This window comes from Tachypleus tridentatus, chromosome 11 (assembly GCF_004210375.1).
Source record: "Tachypleus tridentatus isolate NWPU-2018 chromosome 11, ASM421037v1, whole genome shotgun sequence".
Taxonomy (NCBI): domain Eukaryota; kingdom Metazoa; phylum Arthropoda; class Merostomata; order Xiphosura; family Limulidae; genus Tachypleus; species Tachypleus tridentatus.
In genome coordinates this window covers 89,559,242-89,582,226 of record NC_134835.1, presented here as the reverse complement: position 1 = coordinate 89,582,226, position 22,985 = coordinate 89,559,242, and the positions used below count along the sequence as shown (strand labels likewise).

At 30.4% G+C, this 22,985-nt stretch overlaps 1 protein-coding gene across 6 annotated transcripts in view; it reads right to left on the bottom strand.

Annotated features, from left to right (window-relative positions):
- Window positions 1-2,300: 2,300 nt before the first annotated feature.
- LOC143232729 (uncharacterized) overlaps window positions 2,301-22,985 on the bottom strand; it is a 66,822-nt gene continuing 46,137 nt past the window's right edge. For all 6 annotated transcript variants that reach the window (XM_076468480.1, XM_076468481.1, XM_076468479.1 and 3 more), the window contains 5 exons: window positions 21,925-22,100; window positions 20,250-20,312; window positions 14,131-14,305; window positions 12,571-12,749; window positions 2,301-6,223 (listed from right to left, as the gene is read on the bottom strand). In XM_076468480.1, the coding sequence (XP_076324595.1) occupies window positions 4,130-6,223; window positions 12,571-12,749; window positions 14,131-14,305; window positions 20,250-20,312; window positions 21,925-22,100 (2,687 nt within the window). In that variant the 3' untranslated portion in view covers window positions 2,301-4,129. The remainder of the gene's footprint in view (window positions 6,224-12,570; window positions 12,750-14,130; window positions 14,306-20,249; window positions 20,313-21,924; window positions 22,101-22,985) is intronic.

Sequence of the window (22,985 nt, the reverse complement as noted above, 5' to 3'; positions counted from 1 at the left end):
GAATTTGATGTAAAATTTCCAGTTGATAGCAAAAATTGTATGCGTGAAATTAGCTATCTGAAAGCACAACTTCATGAACAAAAGGGAGGCCTAAAAATATGTTTTATCATTGATAGATCTAGTTACATGAGCTAGCTATAAAGTAGCTTGGATTCTAGCTCAAAAAAAGAAATTATTTTCTGATGCTGAACTTGTAAAAGAAATATTGGTTATGGTCATTGAAACTCTCTTGGAGAATTATGATTTAAAAACAAAAGATGATATTCTTCAAAAGGTAAATAATTTGCAATTAAGGCAAAGAAGAATTGTCCACAGAAAGCTTGAGGTAGCGAAAGACATAGAATGTCAGTTGCTTGAACAACCAAAAACTGTTTATATCTTTTTTTAGCACTAGATGAATCAACAGATGTTAGTGACACTGCACACTTAATATTTTGGGTTCAATATGTAACTTCAGATCTTCAAATGAGGGAAGAAATGTTTGGCTTTTGTGGATAACGAGATCGAACAGTGGAGAAAACATCTTTGAACAAAATTTTAAAATGTCAAAAAATTCAATCTAGATTTAAAAAAAACTGGTTTCTGTCGTAACAGACGGTGCTCCTGCCATGACTGGGGCGAAATTAGGATTTGTTTCTCTTTTGAATCAGTATTTAATTGAAAATAATGTGAAGTCCACTCTGCCATCTTTCCATTGCATTTTTCATCAGGAAAATTTATATGCTCAGACGTCTAAAAGTGATGAATTGAAAATTTTGATAGACATTGTTGTAAAAATTGTGAATTACATTAGAAGTGGAAGCTCTCTCTCATCCATCGACAGTTTATTGAGTCTGAAGAAAAGCAGTGACTGTACTTTTGATGATCTTACTGATTTTGCAAATGTAAAATGGTTAAGTAGAGGAAGAGTCTTGAGATTGAAAATTTCCCTGAAATTAAAACTTTGTCATGGCAGTGTGATTTGTACTTTTTGTGCAACATGATAGATCACTTGAATAATAAAAATACGAAATTTCAGGGAAGAGGCAAAAATGTTTTTTTTTGGTTTTAAATTTCGCGCAAAGCTACGCGAGGTCTATCTGCGCTAGCCGTTTCTAACCTTGCAATGTAAAACTAGAGGGCAGTCATCACCACCCACTGCCAACTCTTGGACTACTCTTTTACCAACGAATAGTGAGATTGACCGTCACATTATAACGCCCCCACGGCTGAAAGGATGAGTATGTTTGGTGCGACGGAGATTCGAACCCGCGACCCTAACCTTAACCTATCTAGCCATGCCATGCCTTGAGGTAAAAATAATAAGCGAGCAATCACAGTTTATTCATGAATTTTAATTAAAGCTAAATCTCCTTGCAGAACAATTACAAAAGAATGAGTTGTCACATTTTGCAAAGTTGAATAGTTTGCTAGAAAATAATAAGAACTATGATTTCTCTGATGCTAAAGATGGATCAAAAATATATCTTAAAAATTTGAATCATGTTTATCCAAATTAAAAATTTGAAATTGATATTTTAATTTTTGCATGATCCATTTCAATTTGACTTAGGAAATTTCAGTATGGAAATTACATCTTTTTTGTCTTGGGATAAGTGTGGATTTGAAGACGAGATGCTTACCCTGCAAAGTGTAGAACACATAAAAGAAAAACAAAAATGTCCTTTCAGAGAGACGTGACTCACTATTCTGATGAGTCTTCCAAATTTAAAGATAGCAATTTCAAAATTATTATTCATGTTTGGATCTACATGGGTGTGTGAGTCAACATTTTCTACGCTAGATTTTCTCAAGTTTAGAAAGATCTCGGTTTACTGACAAATTTAGAGGCTGAGCTAAGATGCTCATTGAGCATAAATATAAAGCCAAATTTCATGAAACTTTTTCACATCAATTTTCACATTGAAGGTTAGTTGAAATGCAATTATTTTGATTAAACTAACATCTTTCAATTTTTTTTTTTTAATAGTGTGGCCAATGTTGTCTAGATTAGTCACAGTTGTGGCCACTATGAAAAATGAGTTGCCCACCCCTTCTCTAGAACAGCTTTGATATATAGTACCATCACTAGATGACGCCCTAGATTGAACCTTTCGAGAGCAAATATGAACAATGGATTACCTTCTTTGCACCCATAGCATGTATCGAGCCTCCTATTTTTGAAACAATAAGCTCTAAACTTTATTGCTGAGCTAATGAAAGTTGTCAACTGTCAACAGTCTCGCATAACATCTCTTATATGATTTTGCTTAAATACATACGCGATATATCGACAGAGATAAATCGTCATACACTATATCTGATCACAATAGGTATTTTATTTTGGTCTGAGAATACAATACACATAAGAATATCTAAAACAATATTATGGTTTAGGTAACTAATGTTCTTTAGTATCTATGTTATATTATTTCTTATATAAAGAAAAATACATCAATATGTTCAAGCTTTTTTGTCCGACAAATTGTATTAAAACTATCAAATTAACTTGTGATTTTAAAATTTTTCAATAAGATATCGGAAAATATGGTATAATAGGAGTTCTCAATCAATATTTTATATATATATAGTATTCATTTAGTGTTTTTTAAACGAAATGAAAAATTACAGTGCTGATAAACCCTGTGAAATGTATTAAAATTCATTTTTTTAAATTCTGGTTTAAATTGAAAGGGTGGGAATAAAACATCACTATAAACGATAAAGCAGGAACCCTTACAATTCAAATAATTATTTAAAAAATGTATACTTGTTATTGCTTTAAAAACACGTAGATAAATTGCAACATAAATAGAAATAGTTCTAAGCCACGAAATAAATCACAAATGATTTAATTTTTGCAACGAAAAGAAGTTTGTACTACTAATAATACGTGTTTTACGTGATTTCTCAAGGCATTGATTTAGATCGTAACAAATTCACCTCTAATAATCGTTTCTAGCTTTTTACAATTACATTTTAAATAAAACCTAACAAAATGAAAATTATTTAACAAGAACAAATAATCCACAAACTTACAAATTAAAATAATTAACAGATTTATATATGAGAACAGGCAGTTTTCTACTACAAAACTTGAAATTGACCTGTTCCATATCACAAAAAAATCTTGCACATAAAAGTACAACTGGTTTCTTGTTTGATAATATAATATGGTATTTAAACTTGTGCCAGTCTGTATGATGTATGAACTAAATATATTCGTTATGTAGTAAACCAACTCAGTAATTAAATTAAAAATACTTGGTAGAGTAGTTTTATATAAAGAGTAGTATTATGTATTTCTAATCCTTAAAATTTGCATTTTGCAGAAACCAAAGTCAACGAAACAACACAGATATTGAAAGTCCAAAATCTTGGTTCAGAATATACAAACGTCACTGTGAAAATTTGTTACGAGAATATGGTGATTTCTGCTTTCTAACTGAGCATTAGAGAACAAAATATAATATTTTTTTAAATCAGCTACGGCAAGCTCATCATTATCATTACTTGATATAAATATTCAGATTTGTTATTGGTTGTTTGGGCTGAGAATTTGTATTCAAACTTCATGGGACTAAAACTAATTAGGTTACACTGCAAATATGTTTGCTTGGTCGTCAGCAACTTTGAATACCTCAAAAAAGTAAGTAGAAACGTACATTTGTTTAAACTATCAAAATCTAACTACATCTTAATGCTGCTTTTATCTTTTTCTTTCTGTTGTTTAAGAATTTAAATATTGGACTCTTGTATTATCACTACATGCTATTTACTTAAACATCAGAAAATATATGTATACACAAAGTTGGCTAGTATCCAAAAATATTGAAAGCACTGAGCATGGCTGCTCAACTTGAAATCTGGTATCAAGTTCACTATGCTGTCAAATGCACTATTAAATGTATGTTACAACTTAGGTCCTCAAAAATGGTAGGCATTCATGAATGTTCGTTTGGTAATTCAACTCACAGTCTCTCTCTTTTTGTTTTTAGATACTCTTGGCACATTTACTCACAACAACATATTATTTATAATGATCTGATTTAATCACTTGTATGTACCGTAAAAAGTAGTTCTTATAAGAAATTACTATTGTTCTTGTAATCATTGAACGACACAGATTCTCAAAAAGTGAAATGATATATTAAACATTCACACTTTTGATTGTTACAACAAAACTCTCTGTTCTGTCTCTTGGAGAGACTGTAAGCAAGGCTGGGATGTTGTCACTGGCATAACATCCACCTTCACTGGAACTAGGAAATGTTTGAGAAGATCTAAAAGCTGTGGATAAGTACTTTGGTTCAACTAAGCCATGATTTAAGAATCCTCTGTTCTCACTGACAGCTTCAGATTCTGGGCAAGAAAGACACCCTTGTTGTTCAGTAATTTCCTTCATGGACGTTTGACTCTTATCTGCTGTTAAGATTCGACCAGATGCTGTAAATGTAGGAGGACAGGGTAAGTTACATCTCATTTTTGTGGGTAATTGACTTTCATCACAGTCAAAATTGTGCTCATTTTTAGGAATTTTTGGATGGTTACACAATAGGTGGTTACTTCCATAAAAATGTTGCTCATCTTCTGGAAGAGAAGGTGCAGATGTTGCATCAGATGAAGGGCTGTCAAAATCTAAAGGGCTACTTTCTTCATCTAAATCAAAATCTGCAAAATCTTGCGAAGTTGAAGTGTTTCCACTTGAAGGTACTTGAAAAAATATGTCTGCAGCTGTGGGAGAGTTTGATATACTAAGGTTTGGCATTGATTGGGCATACATTTTATCAGTAAGGGTTACATTTTCAGTTACTGGAGTAGAAGGACTAGTGGCTATCATTACACTAGACTTAAAATCTGAAGGAAGTTCTACAAATGTTGCTTGGAAGCTTAAAGAGGTTGGGGAAGAATCTGTTGAAATATGTTGACTGTCTTCATCATACAAGTGTCTTTCTGAAAATGTTTTATACGTCAGTTTATCACAGATTGTATTTTCAATTTCCTGAAACTTAGAGAAGTCCTCCACAGAATAATGTAAAACATCTTCAACCTTACAGCATGATTCAATAAATGCAAGATTACCAGAACAATGCTTTTCTAAGTTCATTTCATTAAGTTTCTTTGATAAACACAAAGGAATATTAGACAGAGATTTGAATGGATTTAAGTCTTTTTTCTTTGAGCTTCTAGTTGGTAGAGTATTAAACATTATGTCTTCTTTTTGAACAATGTACGGTACATCCATTTCAACAATACATGAATTATCTCGTTTATCTTCATCTAGTTCACAATCATCACTCTGGTTACAGATATTTAACAAGTTATTACTTATTGTCAGCGTGATGCCATCAGATGATGAAAAGTGACACATTAATCTTCTCTCTGACAGTGGTGTGCTCATTTTGGAAGAACTGGATGCAGCACCATTTGTTTCAGGTTCATGAACTTGAGATTCCACAGTTACCACTGTGGAGTTTAGATTGATAGTTTCTCGACCAGGTAGGAAACAATGCTGTCCAGTGTTCCCTAAACCAGTTTGTAAGCCTGAAACATTTTCTGTTGAAGGTGGGTGAGAATAAGGAGGTGGTGGTCCCCACATGTGTCTAGGAATTTCATAACTTTCAGCTGGGACAAAGGAGGGGCTATAGCGAGCTGATGAGTTCATCTGTAAATGGTGAAATACTCCATCATTTGAGCGAGTTCTTCTGTGTGTTACTAATGGTCTTGTCGAACCAGTTGGTCTTGAGCGAGCACCAAAACGTTGTTGACCTGCTGCAGTTCTCACATTAGGATGAAAAATGTGACCAGTGTTGGTTCTCCAAGGAGAAGTTTGAGGTGAATCTGGTCGCAAAGGGGACTCGTGTGGGGTAGATGTGGAAGGGGATGTTGTATCTTCTCTCCATATTTCTCTTGAGATTAGTCGCCTCATGAAACTGTTTCTCATATTGCTGACAGAGCCACGGGTATGGAGCATTCTTTCAGCAGCACCATGCCATGGCCAAGGAAGCCAGCTCCAGCTTGAGTTTCGTTGACTACTGCTTTGTCCTTGACCACTGTTTTCCAGTATACGTGTTGCTTGTGATGGAGATTCTTCCTCTGTGAGAGGTCCAGAATTAAAGTGATGAGCACTAAGGAAACGATAATCCAACATTTCCCATAAAGGCCATGGGTACATGTCCTCATAACAACTACATACTGGATGATTTGTGTGGCGAGCATAAATGAACCTTCTTCTTAATTCCAGCTGAAATAAATGAAAATTATAATTTTACATTATATTCTCTACTTTTTTTGTATAATATAATATATAATGATTCTCTCATAATACAATAATATAATATGTTTCTATAATAGTATCACCATCTTTTAAAATTTTTAATATAAACCAGGCCAACCTCCCTTGAATGGATTATGTATAACAAAAACAGGTAAAACAAAAAGAATACAGTGCAGTGTCAATTTTAAATACAGAGTAAAAAATACAAAACATTTGGGTTAAACCTGACATTTTTTTTGAAAAGTGTTTTAGAGAAAAGAAAGCAAAGTCTTGGAAGTATGGGAGTTAACTGTAGTAGTGTAATGTAAAAATAAATACATACAAATCAATGTTTAAAACTTTTGTTCTCCAATCTACCTGCAATGTTCTAGGTTTTAACATTTCTAAACAAATAAAAAAGTTACAAAACAAGAAAGATCTCTAGCAACTTATTACAAGTATTTTGTTAAATACTTTGAACATAAACTATCAATCCTTTACATATTCAAGTTTTTATGCATAAAAATAAAACATTTTGTAATAGAATATCAGACACTACTTGCTATACCAGGTTAGTTAAAAGTAGAATATTTTCAAAAATTACATATTTAGAAGGTAATTTATACACAGATTGCAAAAGGACATGTATAAATAATAATAAATTCTATAAACAATTACAACTGCAACAGCTTTGTCTTTATGCTTCATTTTAAATAGATATTTTGAACTAATGAATGATCAGGCAGGTATGTTATACCAGTAGTTAAATACATATATATACATTATTTAAAATGTAATATCCCTAAGTAATTTTTAAATAAATATAAAGGCTATATATACATAAAGCACAAAAATCTGTACATCTACCCATTATATAAACTACTCCTAGGTTGCTGGGCCAATCTCAACCAAACTTTATGGGATGATAGTTTGGAATAAATGGTATATTAATGGTGAGCTTGGAGTCTCTCCAGTCCCCTTATTGTTGTTATTTAGTATTTAATATCATTGTCGTAAATCAATGTTAACTCTACTCACGGCATCACATACTTGTATACACAAAAGAAACTTTTATTAAATTTTATATAACGACATATCAACAGTGTGGGGTATAGCACACAAGTGTCTTATACATTTCAGTGTATGTGCTAGCACTCACTATGGAGGAATGCAATGAAAAAATTAAAATGCTGTCACTATTGCAATAATACATAAATTCAGATGAAATTTCTACTCTAACAGCCACATAAGGCTGATGTGAAGAGCTGTTTCGAGTTATACCCACTTCCTACTTTCACTTGTGACCTTTGAACTTTTGTTCATAAGACACATCTGCTGCCATTAACTGTCAATTAACTATGTTAAACATTGTGAAAGGATATTAAGTGTTTACAGCTGGTAACAGAAAGCATTCCTACAACCACTACCATGGGTTGTGTTGTTTATCTTAGCATCCACCCCCAGATTATTTATGTTCATAACATGGACAAAGGATGGGTATCTCAGCATATAATAAATAAAGTAACAAGACACACTAGGGTAATCTATGTAAAAATTGACTATTAAAAACAAAAGCAATATTCCAAACTATAATTACTTATGAAAGATGTATGTTGTTACACTGTCAGTATTAACCCCTCCACTAACAGGAATCAAATTCTTTAATATTTTGTGGCACCACAATTATCACTCACCTTTCATGGATACTTTGGTCTAAAAAACAAGTGTCCATTTCAGCAAAAAATGGTAACAGTTTTTTACCTTATTATATTTTCAGTTGTTAAAATCCACCTAGAAAGTTTCTGTGCCTTACATAAAACATGTACTGAAACACTTAATTTAAAAATTATTGAAATTATTTTTAATTTTTAAAAATTTTATATGCAGAATGAACACTTTCTTTGAAAGAGATGCTTTGTAGTTCATAGGGTTAATACAAGCTACACTTAATATTTTGCAAAGTCCATTTCAATTAAGTATTTCAGAATTAAAATTTGATAATTTTTAACATTTATTTAATGTATTTCACACAGAAAACGTTCAAACTTTCATTTCTGCACAACTCAAAGGAGTTTGTGAACAATACATTTATATATATTTCAAAATTTTTCACTGCTCATCCCAAAGTATAGCTTTATATACCTAAGAAACTTTTGTCCCTTTTATGTCATAGGATGTGGTTCAAACAACTGTGAATAAAACTTAACTTTTAAAACAGTTATTGTGAAAGTTAAAATGTTACTGAATATAGCAGATTATAAATCATTTAGGTCAACAGAAAGTAGATATGAAGTGGTGTGAGCAATAATTTATGGTTTTATGGGAAAGTAAACTATATAGAGCTCCTAGAGAATTTAGGACCTAAAGATATTTAGAAGTTTCAAGGGGAAATTCAGAGCCAAGAACTTTTGGATGTTTGTTTCATTCCTGAAAATATTTTTGTGCTAAAGTATGCCTGTTTGAAAGTTACAGCAGTTTACTTCTGTGACAAGAGATTAGGTAAATTTAATTAGGCTTAGAGAGCACACAGTATACATAGACAAAATATTCCAATGACTCAAATTCTTACTTATTGAAAATAAACTGTAATTACTGGATATAAACTGATCTCTACCAAGAATATTGTTAGCAAAAACCATTATACCTGGCCTTGAAAAGATAATAGCGACTTCATTTTGAAATGTAATGTCATTAGTCAAAATAAATCTTACTAAAAATTTTACTGTTTTTTACTATGTACAGCCATAAACAGTAATTTATGCAACTGGTAAAATAAGCTTCAGATTAAATAGGTTAAGTACTTTAATCAAATTGAAACTAACTAGATACATAAAGTAGAAATATTTGATCAACAAGAAAGTATTTTAATGTTTTTTTGTAGTTGTTTTTTTAAACAGTGCCTTGGAATAAAAGTTATAAGTCTCAAATATTAGAGGAAAACTGAATCGAATTATACAAATTTTTAGAACCAAAAATAGATGCTATTTAGAAAATTTGTTTGAAGTATAATGCAGTCTGGTTGAGTATCTCCACCTAGAGAAGGAAAACACTCAAGGGATATTAGGGATTGTCATCAAGTTCAAAACGGTTAAAGGTAAAATGTTATAATCAAATCAAGCTTTTGTAATTATCTCTGAAAATAACTTGTAACAAGTGAATTTTCAATATAAAATTTATAATAGTTATGAAAATGGCACATGTAAAAAGATTAAATGTAAATCCAGAATGTTTACAAGATAGCATTATGTTCAATACTAGCAGAAGCACATAAAACATTTGTGATTAAACTAGTACCTTTACTGCAATAGTACTTCATATATAGGACTTCTAGAATAATACAAAAAAATTCTAAACACAGTCATCAAAATCTGTAAGCCCACTTTTCTTATGCCTAATATTAGTTAAGCCTTTATTAAGTGTGGCTTATATTTAACAGGGAGGAAAATTAATAATGTAACTTGTATATGTTTTTCCTTCAGTTTAGTTACAGCTAAACTTTATTTACTGATAGTATTATGTACGATAAACTTATAATGTTATTTTGCTACTTAACTTTAGACCTTTTTAAAAACTTTAAAAAGTTTTTAATACATTGCTGTACAAATGTTTACAACAGTATATTTATGTTTGCCTTTTGTTTACATCAAATGAAATACAGCAGGTGCATATTAAGATAATAAGGTGCATGAACATTTTCAGGACACACAAAAACTGAGCATTATTATAATGGATAACTGCTAATATAGCATTCCAGAGAACCTGTCTATAATTTTAATATGAGAAAATATGATTTTATGTTATTCTCATACAAATCATAACAAAATGATACTCTAATAAAAAGCAAACAAAAGAGAGAAAAGCATTATTTAGAAGCATAAGGAAGAACACAGTGATACTAGCCACAGAGATAGAAGATTTTTAGAATATGTTACTAAATTAAATATAAGTGAGTGATGGGTATGGATACTACTAAACAGCAGGCAAACAACTTACAGCAACCACACTAGTCGCCTGGTATGCATAATAGAATCTGCTGTTTTCTAAGGACATTCAGAAGAAGTATTCTTCCCAAAAGGTTACTTACATCATTGAGGAAACTAGTAGCTGTACTACTAAAGCTGGGTGGAATTAGTATATTTAAGCCACCATACTTATTCAAGGGTGGCATTAACAAGAAAGACCACACCAGAAAATCCCATCAGCTCTGTTATAATCCTATAATGCTACATGCATGAAAAGGTGGAAAGACAGGCACCTCCTGTGGCATCATCCATATCCAGAGGGCATACCTCTCTAATGGAATACCAATACAGATAACGATATGTATCAGAGACAAATGTAGAGGTTCTTACAAATATACTTAAGTCCTGAGTAAGATGATTCCAAGCCATACATGGAAAATCTAGCTATCAAGGTCAGACTGTAGTAGTTTATTATATGCATTTTTTCATGTTTAAGTAATTGTATCTGTTAAGAATTCTACTGGAACTGGAATACAATAATCAAGGATAAGTAGCATTCCAAAGCTTAAGAGACAACAGTATGATGTAAATAAAATCACAAAAATGTATTGGGAGTATCCACATACCAGACTGCAAGATATTCTTTAAAGTTTATCTCTACCAAGAAACTCAAATACATTGCCAAATGTCAAATCTGATGGGAAGAAACCTCAAATACCTATCGGAGGAAACTGGTTAAATCCTGAATTAACTGAGAAAGGTAATCTCTTAAAGAAGCAGTAGTTATGGTTAAAACACAACTCATCAAAAGATAAAAGCAAGAGGGAATTTTCAATAGCCACAACACTTGAACTTCTTTTAGGCAGGATCAGAGTAAGTTAATCTATGAGACGTTTTTTTTTCCTTTTTATTAGCTATATATTTTGTGCAACAACACCAAGTATGGGGCATATATATACCTGATTTGATGTTATTATTCATCAGGATTTCTAGCAGATTATCCTCAAATTGAAATTATTTTAGGTAGGTAAGAGTAATTTAATCTACAAGACCTTGGGTGTAGTCAAATATATCAATTGAAAGGGTTTGACCTCCTCAGTCTAAAACTGTAATTGGATCTCAAATCTACAACAGAAAACTCAGAGCCATTGTATGAACCACTAGGCCATGGCTAATAAGATATGTCTAGGGCCTCAAAAAGATCTTGTACATACAGGAAAACACCTAATAACTCCGACAGACCAAAGAAAATGAGATTGAAAATCAGGATCTGAAAAAACAGGAAAATAAAAGGGGAAAACAATGGCTACCCTTCCATGTACACCAAGTTTTAGGCAATAATGCTCTATTACAATAAAAATAGAGAAACTGTCTGGAAAACAAAGTGCAAGATGAATTCATAGCACAAATATCTGAATGTCTCCTGCCCAAAGCAAATACAAGAAGGAGATAACTGTCATGGAACAGATGATATGAACAAGCTGCTAAAAGCTCAGATAATGGAGAAGCTAAAGAATCCAAAACAAGATCTCTCCCTCCAGTTGGCAGCATCAAGGCATACAAAGATATTGAAATCAAAATGCCCCAAAAATATGAATTAAAAAAGAATATGCAAGTGAAAAACTAAGCATGAAGCATCAAGAGATGGCTAATAATGTTTTGCAACATTAATGTTAGCCTGAACAGAAAATCCAACAGAGGAAACAACAATGTATGGCTCGAATACATTAAACAATCAGGGACAAGAATGCAGCTACAAGATTCCTTTCTGCACACAGTCAAATTTGGAAATAAGGTTTCAAATGAAAGAAAAGAAATTTCCATATTGGTAAAACTGTTAACATTAAAATGTAAATTCATGGTGAACAGAAAAAAGGAAACAATTTAAACAGGTGACTGTCAAAAAATAAATTAAGATATGAGCAGGTAGGCAGAACTTAAATAGTCCCCTGAAATGTTGGATTGTAAGACATGGAAGGTGGAAGAATGAAGAAAAATGATTCAGTATGATGCAAGCACTGCAACGCATCAAGGGCATTTAGAGCTTTAGACCACATGATACTAACAGAGTGAGTTCTACTTAACAAGGATAGGATAACTATGTTTCAGAGGTAAGCCTTCCTTTTTTTTTATGGAAACTAAGCTTAAAGAATTACGTTGTTGACCAAATGAGTTCAGGTAACTTACATATATATTACAACACTGTAGAAACTACAAATGGTTTTATCCTTATTTGTTACTAGATGGATGCTTTGATGAACGTTAATAAATAATACCATATACTGAGCATACCTTCAAGATACTTCATCCTTTTATGAATATTACATTTTTTTCAATGTGTAAACTGTAATACAGCTAGAACAAGGTACTTACCTGTTCCCAATATAATTTTTTCTTCTCATGGCTTAAAAGTTGATAAACTAACATGGCAGAGAAAATACAGATGAGAATTCCAACAACAGAGAGGCCAAACAAAACACGTAGACTTGTTGACAGACTTCCATGGACAACATCACAGTTAGGAGTATTGTTAAACACAAACCGATGAGACTCTGCAATATTATATATGAAAATATTTATAACTTCAATAATTGGATAGGCTATTTTACTATTAATTAATTCTTTGTAAAGGGGCATACTTCCTTTCAAATAAATATCTGTTTTAATTGATAAGTTTGGATCAGTATTAGTTCATAGTTAAAAGTAATTTACTCTTGCCAAAAAGCCCTATACTAAATTAAAAGTGCAAAATCTTCTTTAAGGAATTAACAAGATAGATTGATAGTGTTTTTGATCCTACAACTATATTTTTGTAGGCAATCTAGTAAGGGAAACCTTCAGTTTATGTATTTAGTGATAGAATTATTTCTTAAAAGAAAACTAAAGTATAACATTAGTAATACATAAATATTTCTGTAGTGACTGAGTTGAACCCTGCTATATTTCATGTGTAATCTTTCTCAATTTGCTTTTGATAAGATAAACTACCTTTTTTTGCTAATTATCAAGGACTAAATATTTGCAAGTTACAGATCAAATTGTTAAACAGTGAGTTAGTTTTGTTCAACGTTAGTCCAGTGTGAAAAGTGGTTTTTAAAAGGTGTTGGGGAGGTATTGATAATCTATCTGATGTGAAACATACTTGTGCTATACTTTCAAAGACACCGAAGTCAAGTGTGTTTTCATGGAGACCAAAAAGGTGGGGAGAGGGTGTTTTCATGTATTTTCTCAGTACATTATTTCTTTCCTTAGCAGCAACCATACCATCCAACTTAAGCACTATATACCTTTAACAATTGGATTTGTACTAAACTATGTTTGCCTTATTGTTCATGAGAAGAGACAAATACTGCTACCTGTGGTAATTGTGATGCAGCTGTTGCAGCCTGTCAGTAAGGTGGATAAGTTAATGTTACTAAAAGTGGAGTCTTGGTGGGAATATATAATTATGTTACCTATTTTAGATCATTTATCCATTAGCATCTACAATATAGACTAAAAATACATAATTTTCTTGAGTTGATCTTGTTTTTAATGAATTCCACTTACAGATCTATGATATTTTCAAGATTTACAAAATGCTACATTTTAATGCAATTGTTAACTTATAGTTAAGGCTCCTAAAATGTAATTATTAATACTGCAACTAACAGCCTAATGCTTGAAGGTGATTTATTTAATAAATTTTCTACTTTGATGTTTAAAACTTATCTAGCTAGTTTAATGACTTTGAAATTAGGCATACAAATTTCTTGTGATATGAACAAAAATGTTATTATCAGAAAAAAATATTTCTGCAAGTAGTGAACTTTGTTACCAAATTGTTACTTAAAAATAACATCAGAAACTCTGTGCTTAATATGTATATAAAATTAAAGTAATTGTACTATGTGGTAAACTTTTACTCAACAAATGTTATTGAATGAAACTCACCTGATGATGTGCCTGGATCTGCTATAGCTGACACACAAGTGCAAGTTTTAGCTTTTGGAGTGTAAACACATTTATGAAGAGTTTGTAGCCTGTTCATGTGGATAACTGTTGTAGTCACAGTGATGACCACGCACAAGAGAGCACAAATTAAGGAACATCCTCCTGCCAATTTGATCTGTTTAACCAAAGAAATTTATTTGAATTAATACAGTAATATCAGCACATAGAACAACCCAATCAATGTGGAACAGTTTTTTTATTAATATTATAATTCAATAAAGTAACTTTAAATACAATGCATATTTAAACTTTACAATTACACTAAACTATTTATTTATACATGAAATTGCTCATGAAACAATGATTTTGTTCGTTTTACAAGGTCCCTTACAACACAAGTTATACACCCATACAAGTTAAACCAAAATATCTAAAGTTTTCTTCCTTCCTTCATGACTTTTATTTTAACTAGTTTGGGGTTGGATGGTCCTTCTTTTTTGGTAGCCAAGAACTTTTATATATAGGTACTGGTCCAAATAGCAACCTTATAGTATGAGCATGTTTGATAACAGAGATTCCAACTTGCAACAACTTAGATTGTGATTCTAGCACCCTAATCATCAGACCATGCCAGACCAAAACCAAATATTTACAGTACTGTAATTAATACCAGTAATCGCTTTCAGGGTTTACTATGTGTTTTACACAGAAAACAACTGATTTCACCATATTTTTGGATTAGTTTTTACAATGGTTCTAATATTAACAACTTTGGTGATAATTTAGTAAAAGGAATGTATCATAAACTAATGTATACAGGACATTACAGTAACAATGGCAGTTTTATATTTCTCAGATATAAGGTAAATATAACAGATATCTTATTTTATAGAGCTTATCATATTGCCAGCAACTACATTTTCATTAAGAAATAAAAAAGTGTGAAAAATTGGTTACTAAAAAATAGTTTTTCATTCATCATTATTTGATACTTCAAAATGCTTTTTAAATGGTGTGTACACTTCTATTAATAGAAAATAAAATGGCTTATGCTGTTTCTAAACTATCATTCTATTTTACTATCCCATTTATGGATAAAGATAGTTATCTTTTGATGAATAGAATTATCTTAAAACCAAACTATACACAAAATTCAGTGTGTGTATGATGGAAATCAGTATTAAGAAAAGAGAGCATTTTAAACAGCATCTAAACATGTGAAGTCTAGTTCTGAGAATTCTTCAAACATCTAAAGATATCTAGATTAAGAATGTGAAGAAAATGGAAAAGTGTTGTAATGGGCAAAAAATTAAAGTTATTCAATATGATGCACATGTATGTGGATAATACTGAGAGTTGTATTTGTACTTATGTTAAACATACTAAGGTTATCTACTTTCACCCATAAATTTCTGAGCTGCTGCCCAGATGGAAGACAGCAGTCAACAATACTCTAACATCCATACTAAGGGACTAGCTGTCACACTTATAATGCATCTAAAATCTTAAATCTAGATAAAGAATCCTGACCTTTATCAACCAACCTGTGCCTTTTACTGATAAAGAGCAGTACATAAAAGAAGTCAGTAACATATGGGTAAAACACTTTCAGTCAACTTAAATTTATTTTGATATTTTTGTCATAAATGAAATGAGATGATAGTACAGAAACTTGCAATAATATAAAATGTTTAATTTATAAGTTTTTGGCCCAAAAATCTTCTAAATGTTGATACAATGCATTTTATTAATCAAATGTTTTGACTTGACATAGTTATTTAGGGTTTGACAGTAACAAGAAATATATATATTTAGGGAATATATTCACATCCAAAAGTACAAGTACTTTGTAAGGTTATCTTTAAGATATTTAACTATCAGAAGACAAAGAAACACCAAACAATTTTAAAAAATCTATTTTTTTTTTACAAGTTCATATAAATTTGTATTTAAAACGTAAAAATAAACATAACTCACAAAAAAGACAAAAACTATAAAATAAAACCATAAACTCCCAGAACAAAAATATCAAAAAACTCCTAAATTATAGCACTTTCCTTGAGAAATATTCCTTATGCCTGGTCCTAAAAACATTCTGGCTTTTAAATCGGGTATCTAGGGGTTTAGAATGAAGACACCTGGAGTGAATTTCAAATTGGTCATGGCATAGAATAGGACTGATGAAAGAGTTGTACATAAAACCAAAACTAGATGTTTGACTTATTAAAAAGAATTCATTATATCTCTATAGTTGTGTATTAGTTGAATGTAATATTTCAACATGTCTTACAAAGCTACAACTTTCTAATGGACATGTCAGCTTTAGACATTTCATTTCAAGATATATGTTTATTTATCCATTTATTGAAACATTCACTGCAAAGAATTATAAATTTAATCAATTACAATATACTAAAACAGATGTTTTATAGCATGACAATTATCAAAGGAACCAGTCCTGAACATGAACATTATATCAGTAGCTCTCATGTTTTTACAGTTCTGCCCAATGGATACCCCATATTATTTCTATCGTGGTTCTTATTGTTCAAAATGTGATACACATATCAAATTAGTCTGGGCAACTTATATTACCAGCTTTCAATACATGCTACATAAATGGTTGTAATGCTGCTAAGTTAGTCTAGAAAACTTACATCACTGGCTTTCAACACATGCTACATGGATAGTAATAATGCTGCTCTCTAATAAGCTTTACTCAGGTCAGTTATTGAGTTCAGTAGTTTTATATTACAAAAACATAACAAAATTGTTATAAAAACTTAGAGCTTCAGGAGTAATTAATTAAGTATTAAAATCATGAAAAGGTTTTGTTACAACTTTAAAAAGCAAAAGAAAGAACTGACAAGGAGTTTACCAGAGTATGGTGTTATAAATGCATCTTTGGATTGTACTTTAACAACAGTATTTGATGTATTTTTTATTTATTTGTATTTTACATAGTCATTTATTAAAATACTTACCAAAAAATGAGTTAAGTTTATAATACTGCATTATGGGAAAACAAGAAAAACATACAAAAGTGCAAAGCTGTATAGCAATGAAGAAAATAAAATACAAATAGGGAAAAAATGTATGTTGATAAGAAAGCTTTCATCACATTCAATTAGATGATTATAGAGTAGCTATTGCTATTTTTTTTTTAATCATAAATGTTTTCAGAATTTTACAAAATATTGAAGAAAACTAAATTTTACACAAGGAAACATGAACCTATGTTAAATTATTTTTAGTTGTTAATTCACCAAGAAAAGAATAATATTATGTAAGTATTAGTGACTCTACCAGATACCTTTGAGTAGATGAAAACATATATCCATGCAGAAGATTTTAATTTAGTACTAAATTCATGAAAAAAATTGATAGAACTATGCTAAAGAACAATACAACACAGAGAACAATGTTAAATGTAAGTGATTCATGAAGAAAAATTTGACAAATACATAAAAAGATGAATGTTGAACACTATTTGTTATTACATTAATAGAGAGTTATAAAAGACCTTCCTCTTTAAAAATACAGTACTAGCTATAAAGTATAAAAATGTACTTTGTTTAGACTCCTATTTCTTGATAAAATTCACCATTTCTGTGGGAAAGTGTTTTTATTGCTCAGCTCAGTGTTTAAAGAAATTGAGTATTATTACAAATACTGTTCTGGAAATTTTACTGTAAAAAATAAACAAATATATATATACACATTTGTATGTGTTTTTGAGTTGATTTGTGAAGTAGAGCATAAAAATTAATTTATGAACTCAATAACGATTGCTTCTGCCTATTGGCATAGTTATGTATTACAAAATACACATCTATGCACGTAATTGTTATTAATGATTCCCCTTTTAACAGTGTTCAACCATACATTATATGATCAAAAGTATTGAGAAAGAGCATCACCAGCTACTAGTGGGCCTGTTTACACTATATTTGTATGTGAATTCCAAGTTGCAGTGTTGAGTAAGGCTTATAAAAGAAAACAGCTGTTACAGTCAGTCAGTTGGGGTCAAGATGCCATGAGAATAAAATCTCCTAAATATTCAAAGAAGAGGTTTTTATTGGATTCGGCATTGGTGGTACGAGTGTGTGACACATTTCAGCCTGTATACACATATCCAATGTAAGTGAACAGTAAAGAAATACAAGATACAATAACATTTATCAACTAATATGATGAACATATTATATTATCATATAATAATGTTAAGACACCTAATGCAAACTTTAAAATGTGTTACAAAATTAATCCACACACACAACTTTATGTTCATCGATAATGGACCTAAGTGAGAGTTCAAGACTACTGGTCAGTACTACTCTGTCTGTGGGAGCCTTAGTGCTGCTGATTTCACAAACAAGGTGCATTGTTACAAAATTAATCCACACACACAACTTTATGTTCATCGATAATGGACCTAAGTGAGAGTTCAAGACTACTGGTCAGTACTACTCTGTCTGTGGGAGCCTTAGTGCTGCTGATTTCACAAACAAGGTGCATTGTTAGATATTAATCCTGCACAGTAGTTGACACTTGAAAAAAATTTTCATAGTGCCTTGTGTGTTAAATTGAAGTGAGGACACTTTCAATGAGAAGAGACAAATAGATGGGTTAAGTTTGGTAGCAGCTCAGATATCTCTTTGGCTATGAATGACTGTGTTATCATAGCACAGGCTTATTTTAATTGATCTGGAATCAAGTAATAATAGCTAAGAAAACCATGAATGTCTACTTGTTTTTGTGACATTCCAGACTATTGTACTGTTAACATTACTGATATTTCAAGTAGAATAAGGCTGTATTGCACACTGTGATTTACAGAGAAAACAAAATCTTGATTCTATCTGGAATACCCAAGAAATCTGACATGTACACAATTCAAATATGCTGGGACATTTTGAAATACTCGACTAAATTTAGAACACGAAAGACAAACACTGATATCTTGGTACACTTTGGTGATATTTTGCAAGAGTTGATGGCATACTCCATTAGGTGTGTAACATTTGGATAACAGTTCAGACTGTAATTAATATAAAAAATACGAAAACTTCCTACAGAAATGGGATCAAAGTTGCAATTCTTCACACCTCCCTTCTTACAATACACTTTAGAAGATCTTTGGTATTATAATACACAAAAACATATGAATAATACTTGATCACACTAATTATTAAGAATGACCTAATCACTGAAAGAGTGACATACCAACAGTAACTAACTCAACATTTTTTTTATATTTATTTATTGTAGAAGGTCTGTAATGAATGTGTCAATATATAAATGCCTGCCTCTCTCTCTAAATTTATAGATGTGTCTCTGTTATCAGTAATGGTTTCTACATTGAATTAAAGCATCTAGGAACAATGACTAACTATACATAGATTATTAGAAATCATGTTTGCTACTGAATTTGCAGTAGATTGAGAATATTCAAGTTGATTTAATCACATGCATTATTACAAATAATTTCATTACTGAAACAGTGAATTTTCAACAATTAATCATGTGTCAGGGGAATGAATTTTCTCTCAAAATGGTAGTAATTAGAAATTATAAAATCATTACTGTCATTTTGTTTAAAGTGGTCACAAAAATTTATCAAGTTAAAAATGAAGGTGTAAACTGTTGATGTTCATAAAATAAATGCCTCTGTATTTATGCATATGTAGTTTAAACGTAAATGTTTTATGGACAAACTTTCCTATGATAAATCAAATATTCTAAAATTTCTTATCTACTAAACATTTATTTCAGATTAACCATTCAAGAACTTTAAATATTAAAAACGTATGGCTTATAAAAAAATACCTGTAATCACAAAATGCATTTTGAATTACACAAAATTTTCAATGAACATAGTTATGAATTAAAAACCTAATTATGTTTACTTCTGAACAACCTTTAAAATAAAATCTGTGAGGCATCAGCCTAATAAGTCTGTGAATTAGAAATAATATTTCTGATATCCTTTCCATAAAATATATATACCCTAAAACACACATTATCTTGTGATTAATAAACAAATTTTTACAGTCACTTTTTTCTTCTTATAAAATAATACAGGAGTAAAAGATGTCATTGTAGAAATATTATCTTACCAAGTAGGCATATCGGTTTCTTCTCTTGGCAAAACACATAACCATCAGTCCTGTAATAATAAGCTGAAAGAACATAAATTCAAAATTATTTCCAACTGTTTTAATTTAAGCTTCTGCTAGAATACTGTATATACGGAACACAATATTTAGTTCTAAAACATTAATTCTTAAGGAATTATTTACACATTAAACTAAATACATGAAGCAAAAACAAAACTCATATCAGACTATTTAAAAAAATGCACTATTTCTGTAAAACAAATTCAGTTCTAAAGATAAAATTATGTAAATTTTAAGTTTCTACACCTATAATCTCAATAAAAACATTCAATGAAAAGTTTTAACTTTGTGCAAACTAAACATGTTTTACTTAATGTTATTAATAACTTTATGCATTAACATAATTATCGAACACATGACTATAAATACTTTGCAACCACAATTTACACAATGTAAGATAGAAAAATTTCTATAAAAATAGAAGGAAAGTTGATGCTTTCTTTCTAAATCAAATGTGATTGATTTGTACCAGTTAATTTCCAAAGTTAGAAATATTTTATTAGACAAATATGATATAGTGTAGATCTATATACAAAATTGGACTAATAAGATAACATAAATTTATACCAGATTTGTTTCTATATTTGTATCCAAACTAAAATAATAAATAGAACCAATAAAATTCATTATTTTTACAAAATAATAAATATGATGATTGTAAAATGTTAGTCTGATAACAAAATTAACAAACTGAATATTTTTTTAAAGCTGTTGTTGTCGTTGTTTTGAATTAAGCACAAAGCTACACAATGGGCTATCTGTGCTCTGCCCACCATGGGTATTGAAACCCACTTTTTAGCATCGTAAGTCTGCAGACATACCATTGAGCCACTGGGGGGCTTTTTGAAAGTCAACAACAATTTACATCAACACATTATAATTACATATTTTGATTAAAATCAAAATCAGTAATTATTTATAATTTAATATTTTGGGCAACTATACAATTTTATTCTATTCTTTTAAGATAAATGAATTACATTAATAAATTTCAATGATTTCTTTTATGCATAACATAAAATATGAAAAGAAAACATATCAAAGCCATAGTTTCTTCATGTCTAGCAAGATACATTTAATGATTATAGTTCCAGAATATTTTACAGGCTCAGAAAACTTCAGCAAAAATGCACATGTGAGTAATTGTTAGAATAAAGCTTGTTTGCTAACCTTGATGACTATGGGTCAGTTTCTCTAACAGAATCACAAATGTTAATTTACAGCCATCTATTTTTAAACATTGAAGCAGATTATTATATTTTATCAAATCAAATAATTCACCAAAACTATTTCAAATTATAATAAATATATTTTTACAGAATCTTCTCCATTTAAACTTTGATATTTTATCTATTCTTGATTATTATGTTTGGAATGCAAGTCCAGATACCAGGGGGAAAGGTAAATGTTTATGAATGTATTTAAAAATTAAATCTTTAGTACTCTGCAAAACCAGTAACTTTTACTGTTGAAATACTAAAAAAAAAAAAAAAACATGGATATTTTTTAAGTTGAATGAGTGTTTGTTCCATGTTTAATCTTAAACAATTCTGTGCTAGAGGTAATATTTGAGCATTTTTAATATCACATCTCAGGTTTACAAACAAATACTTACCACCACAGCAGGAACATATGTTGGAATTGTTTCAAAAAACTGTAAGGAAGAGGTGTAAGTCCGAAGAGTAAAGTAGATTCCAATGAAGATAATTCCCAAAAGCACCAAAAGTCCACCAGATACCAAACACAACACCACATATTTCCTTAACCATGCCTTCCACCAAGGAATTGTATCTTCATAGAAACAATGAAATGTTAGTTTTTGTATTTCAATTACTCAACTTCCTCTCCATTCAGTATTTTGTTTTGTTAAAGAAGTACACATTCATGTAAAGTACAGAACAAAATAATTGAAAAATATATCTGATGAATACCAACTAAACTCTGATTTTGTTATAATATTTCCCTATTTGAGAATTATCTAGGAAAAGTTAAATCACTCATAGGTAGTTAACAAAATATGCTAGACAGACAGACATAATTAATAAGTTAATGATAAAATATTTAGAGGAAATAATTTACACACACCGCCTGTGAAAATGAAATTGCATTTAACAACTGTCACTTTATATTTTCCATTTAATTTTGAAGTAATAATATTCAACACAGTAATAATGTTCATGAATTCTGAGCATTTATCAATCTAAATGTTAGTAAAAAGTGTAATAACAAAGGAGTTAAATTAAAAAAGACTACATTTTTCTGAGAATTAGTGTCATTTTTTTTCCTTTTGAATATTTGTTTCTATTTCCTTAATTCTGAATGGCTATAGTTACTGATATTAGCTTGAATAGTACTCTAGATTTCTAAGTGTATATTGTCTTCTCTCAAGTTTAGCCTCTTTCTTGCTTCTGGTATTTAAGAAAGGTATGACACTTCATTAATTCATTCCGTTATATAGAATTATCTGAATATACTTGCACTTTTAAAGTAACTACATAATTTAAATACACAAGTACTACCCAAATAGATTAATCATAAAGCAGATAGCTTGTCTGAATTAACTATTATGGCAAGAAAGTGACTCTTATATTTGGAATAAACACATACTTTCTTTTATACACCTGTTCTCACTCTTATTAAATTTTCAACATTTCTAAATTCAAAACATTAACTACA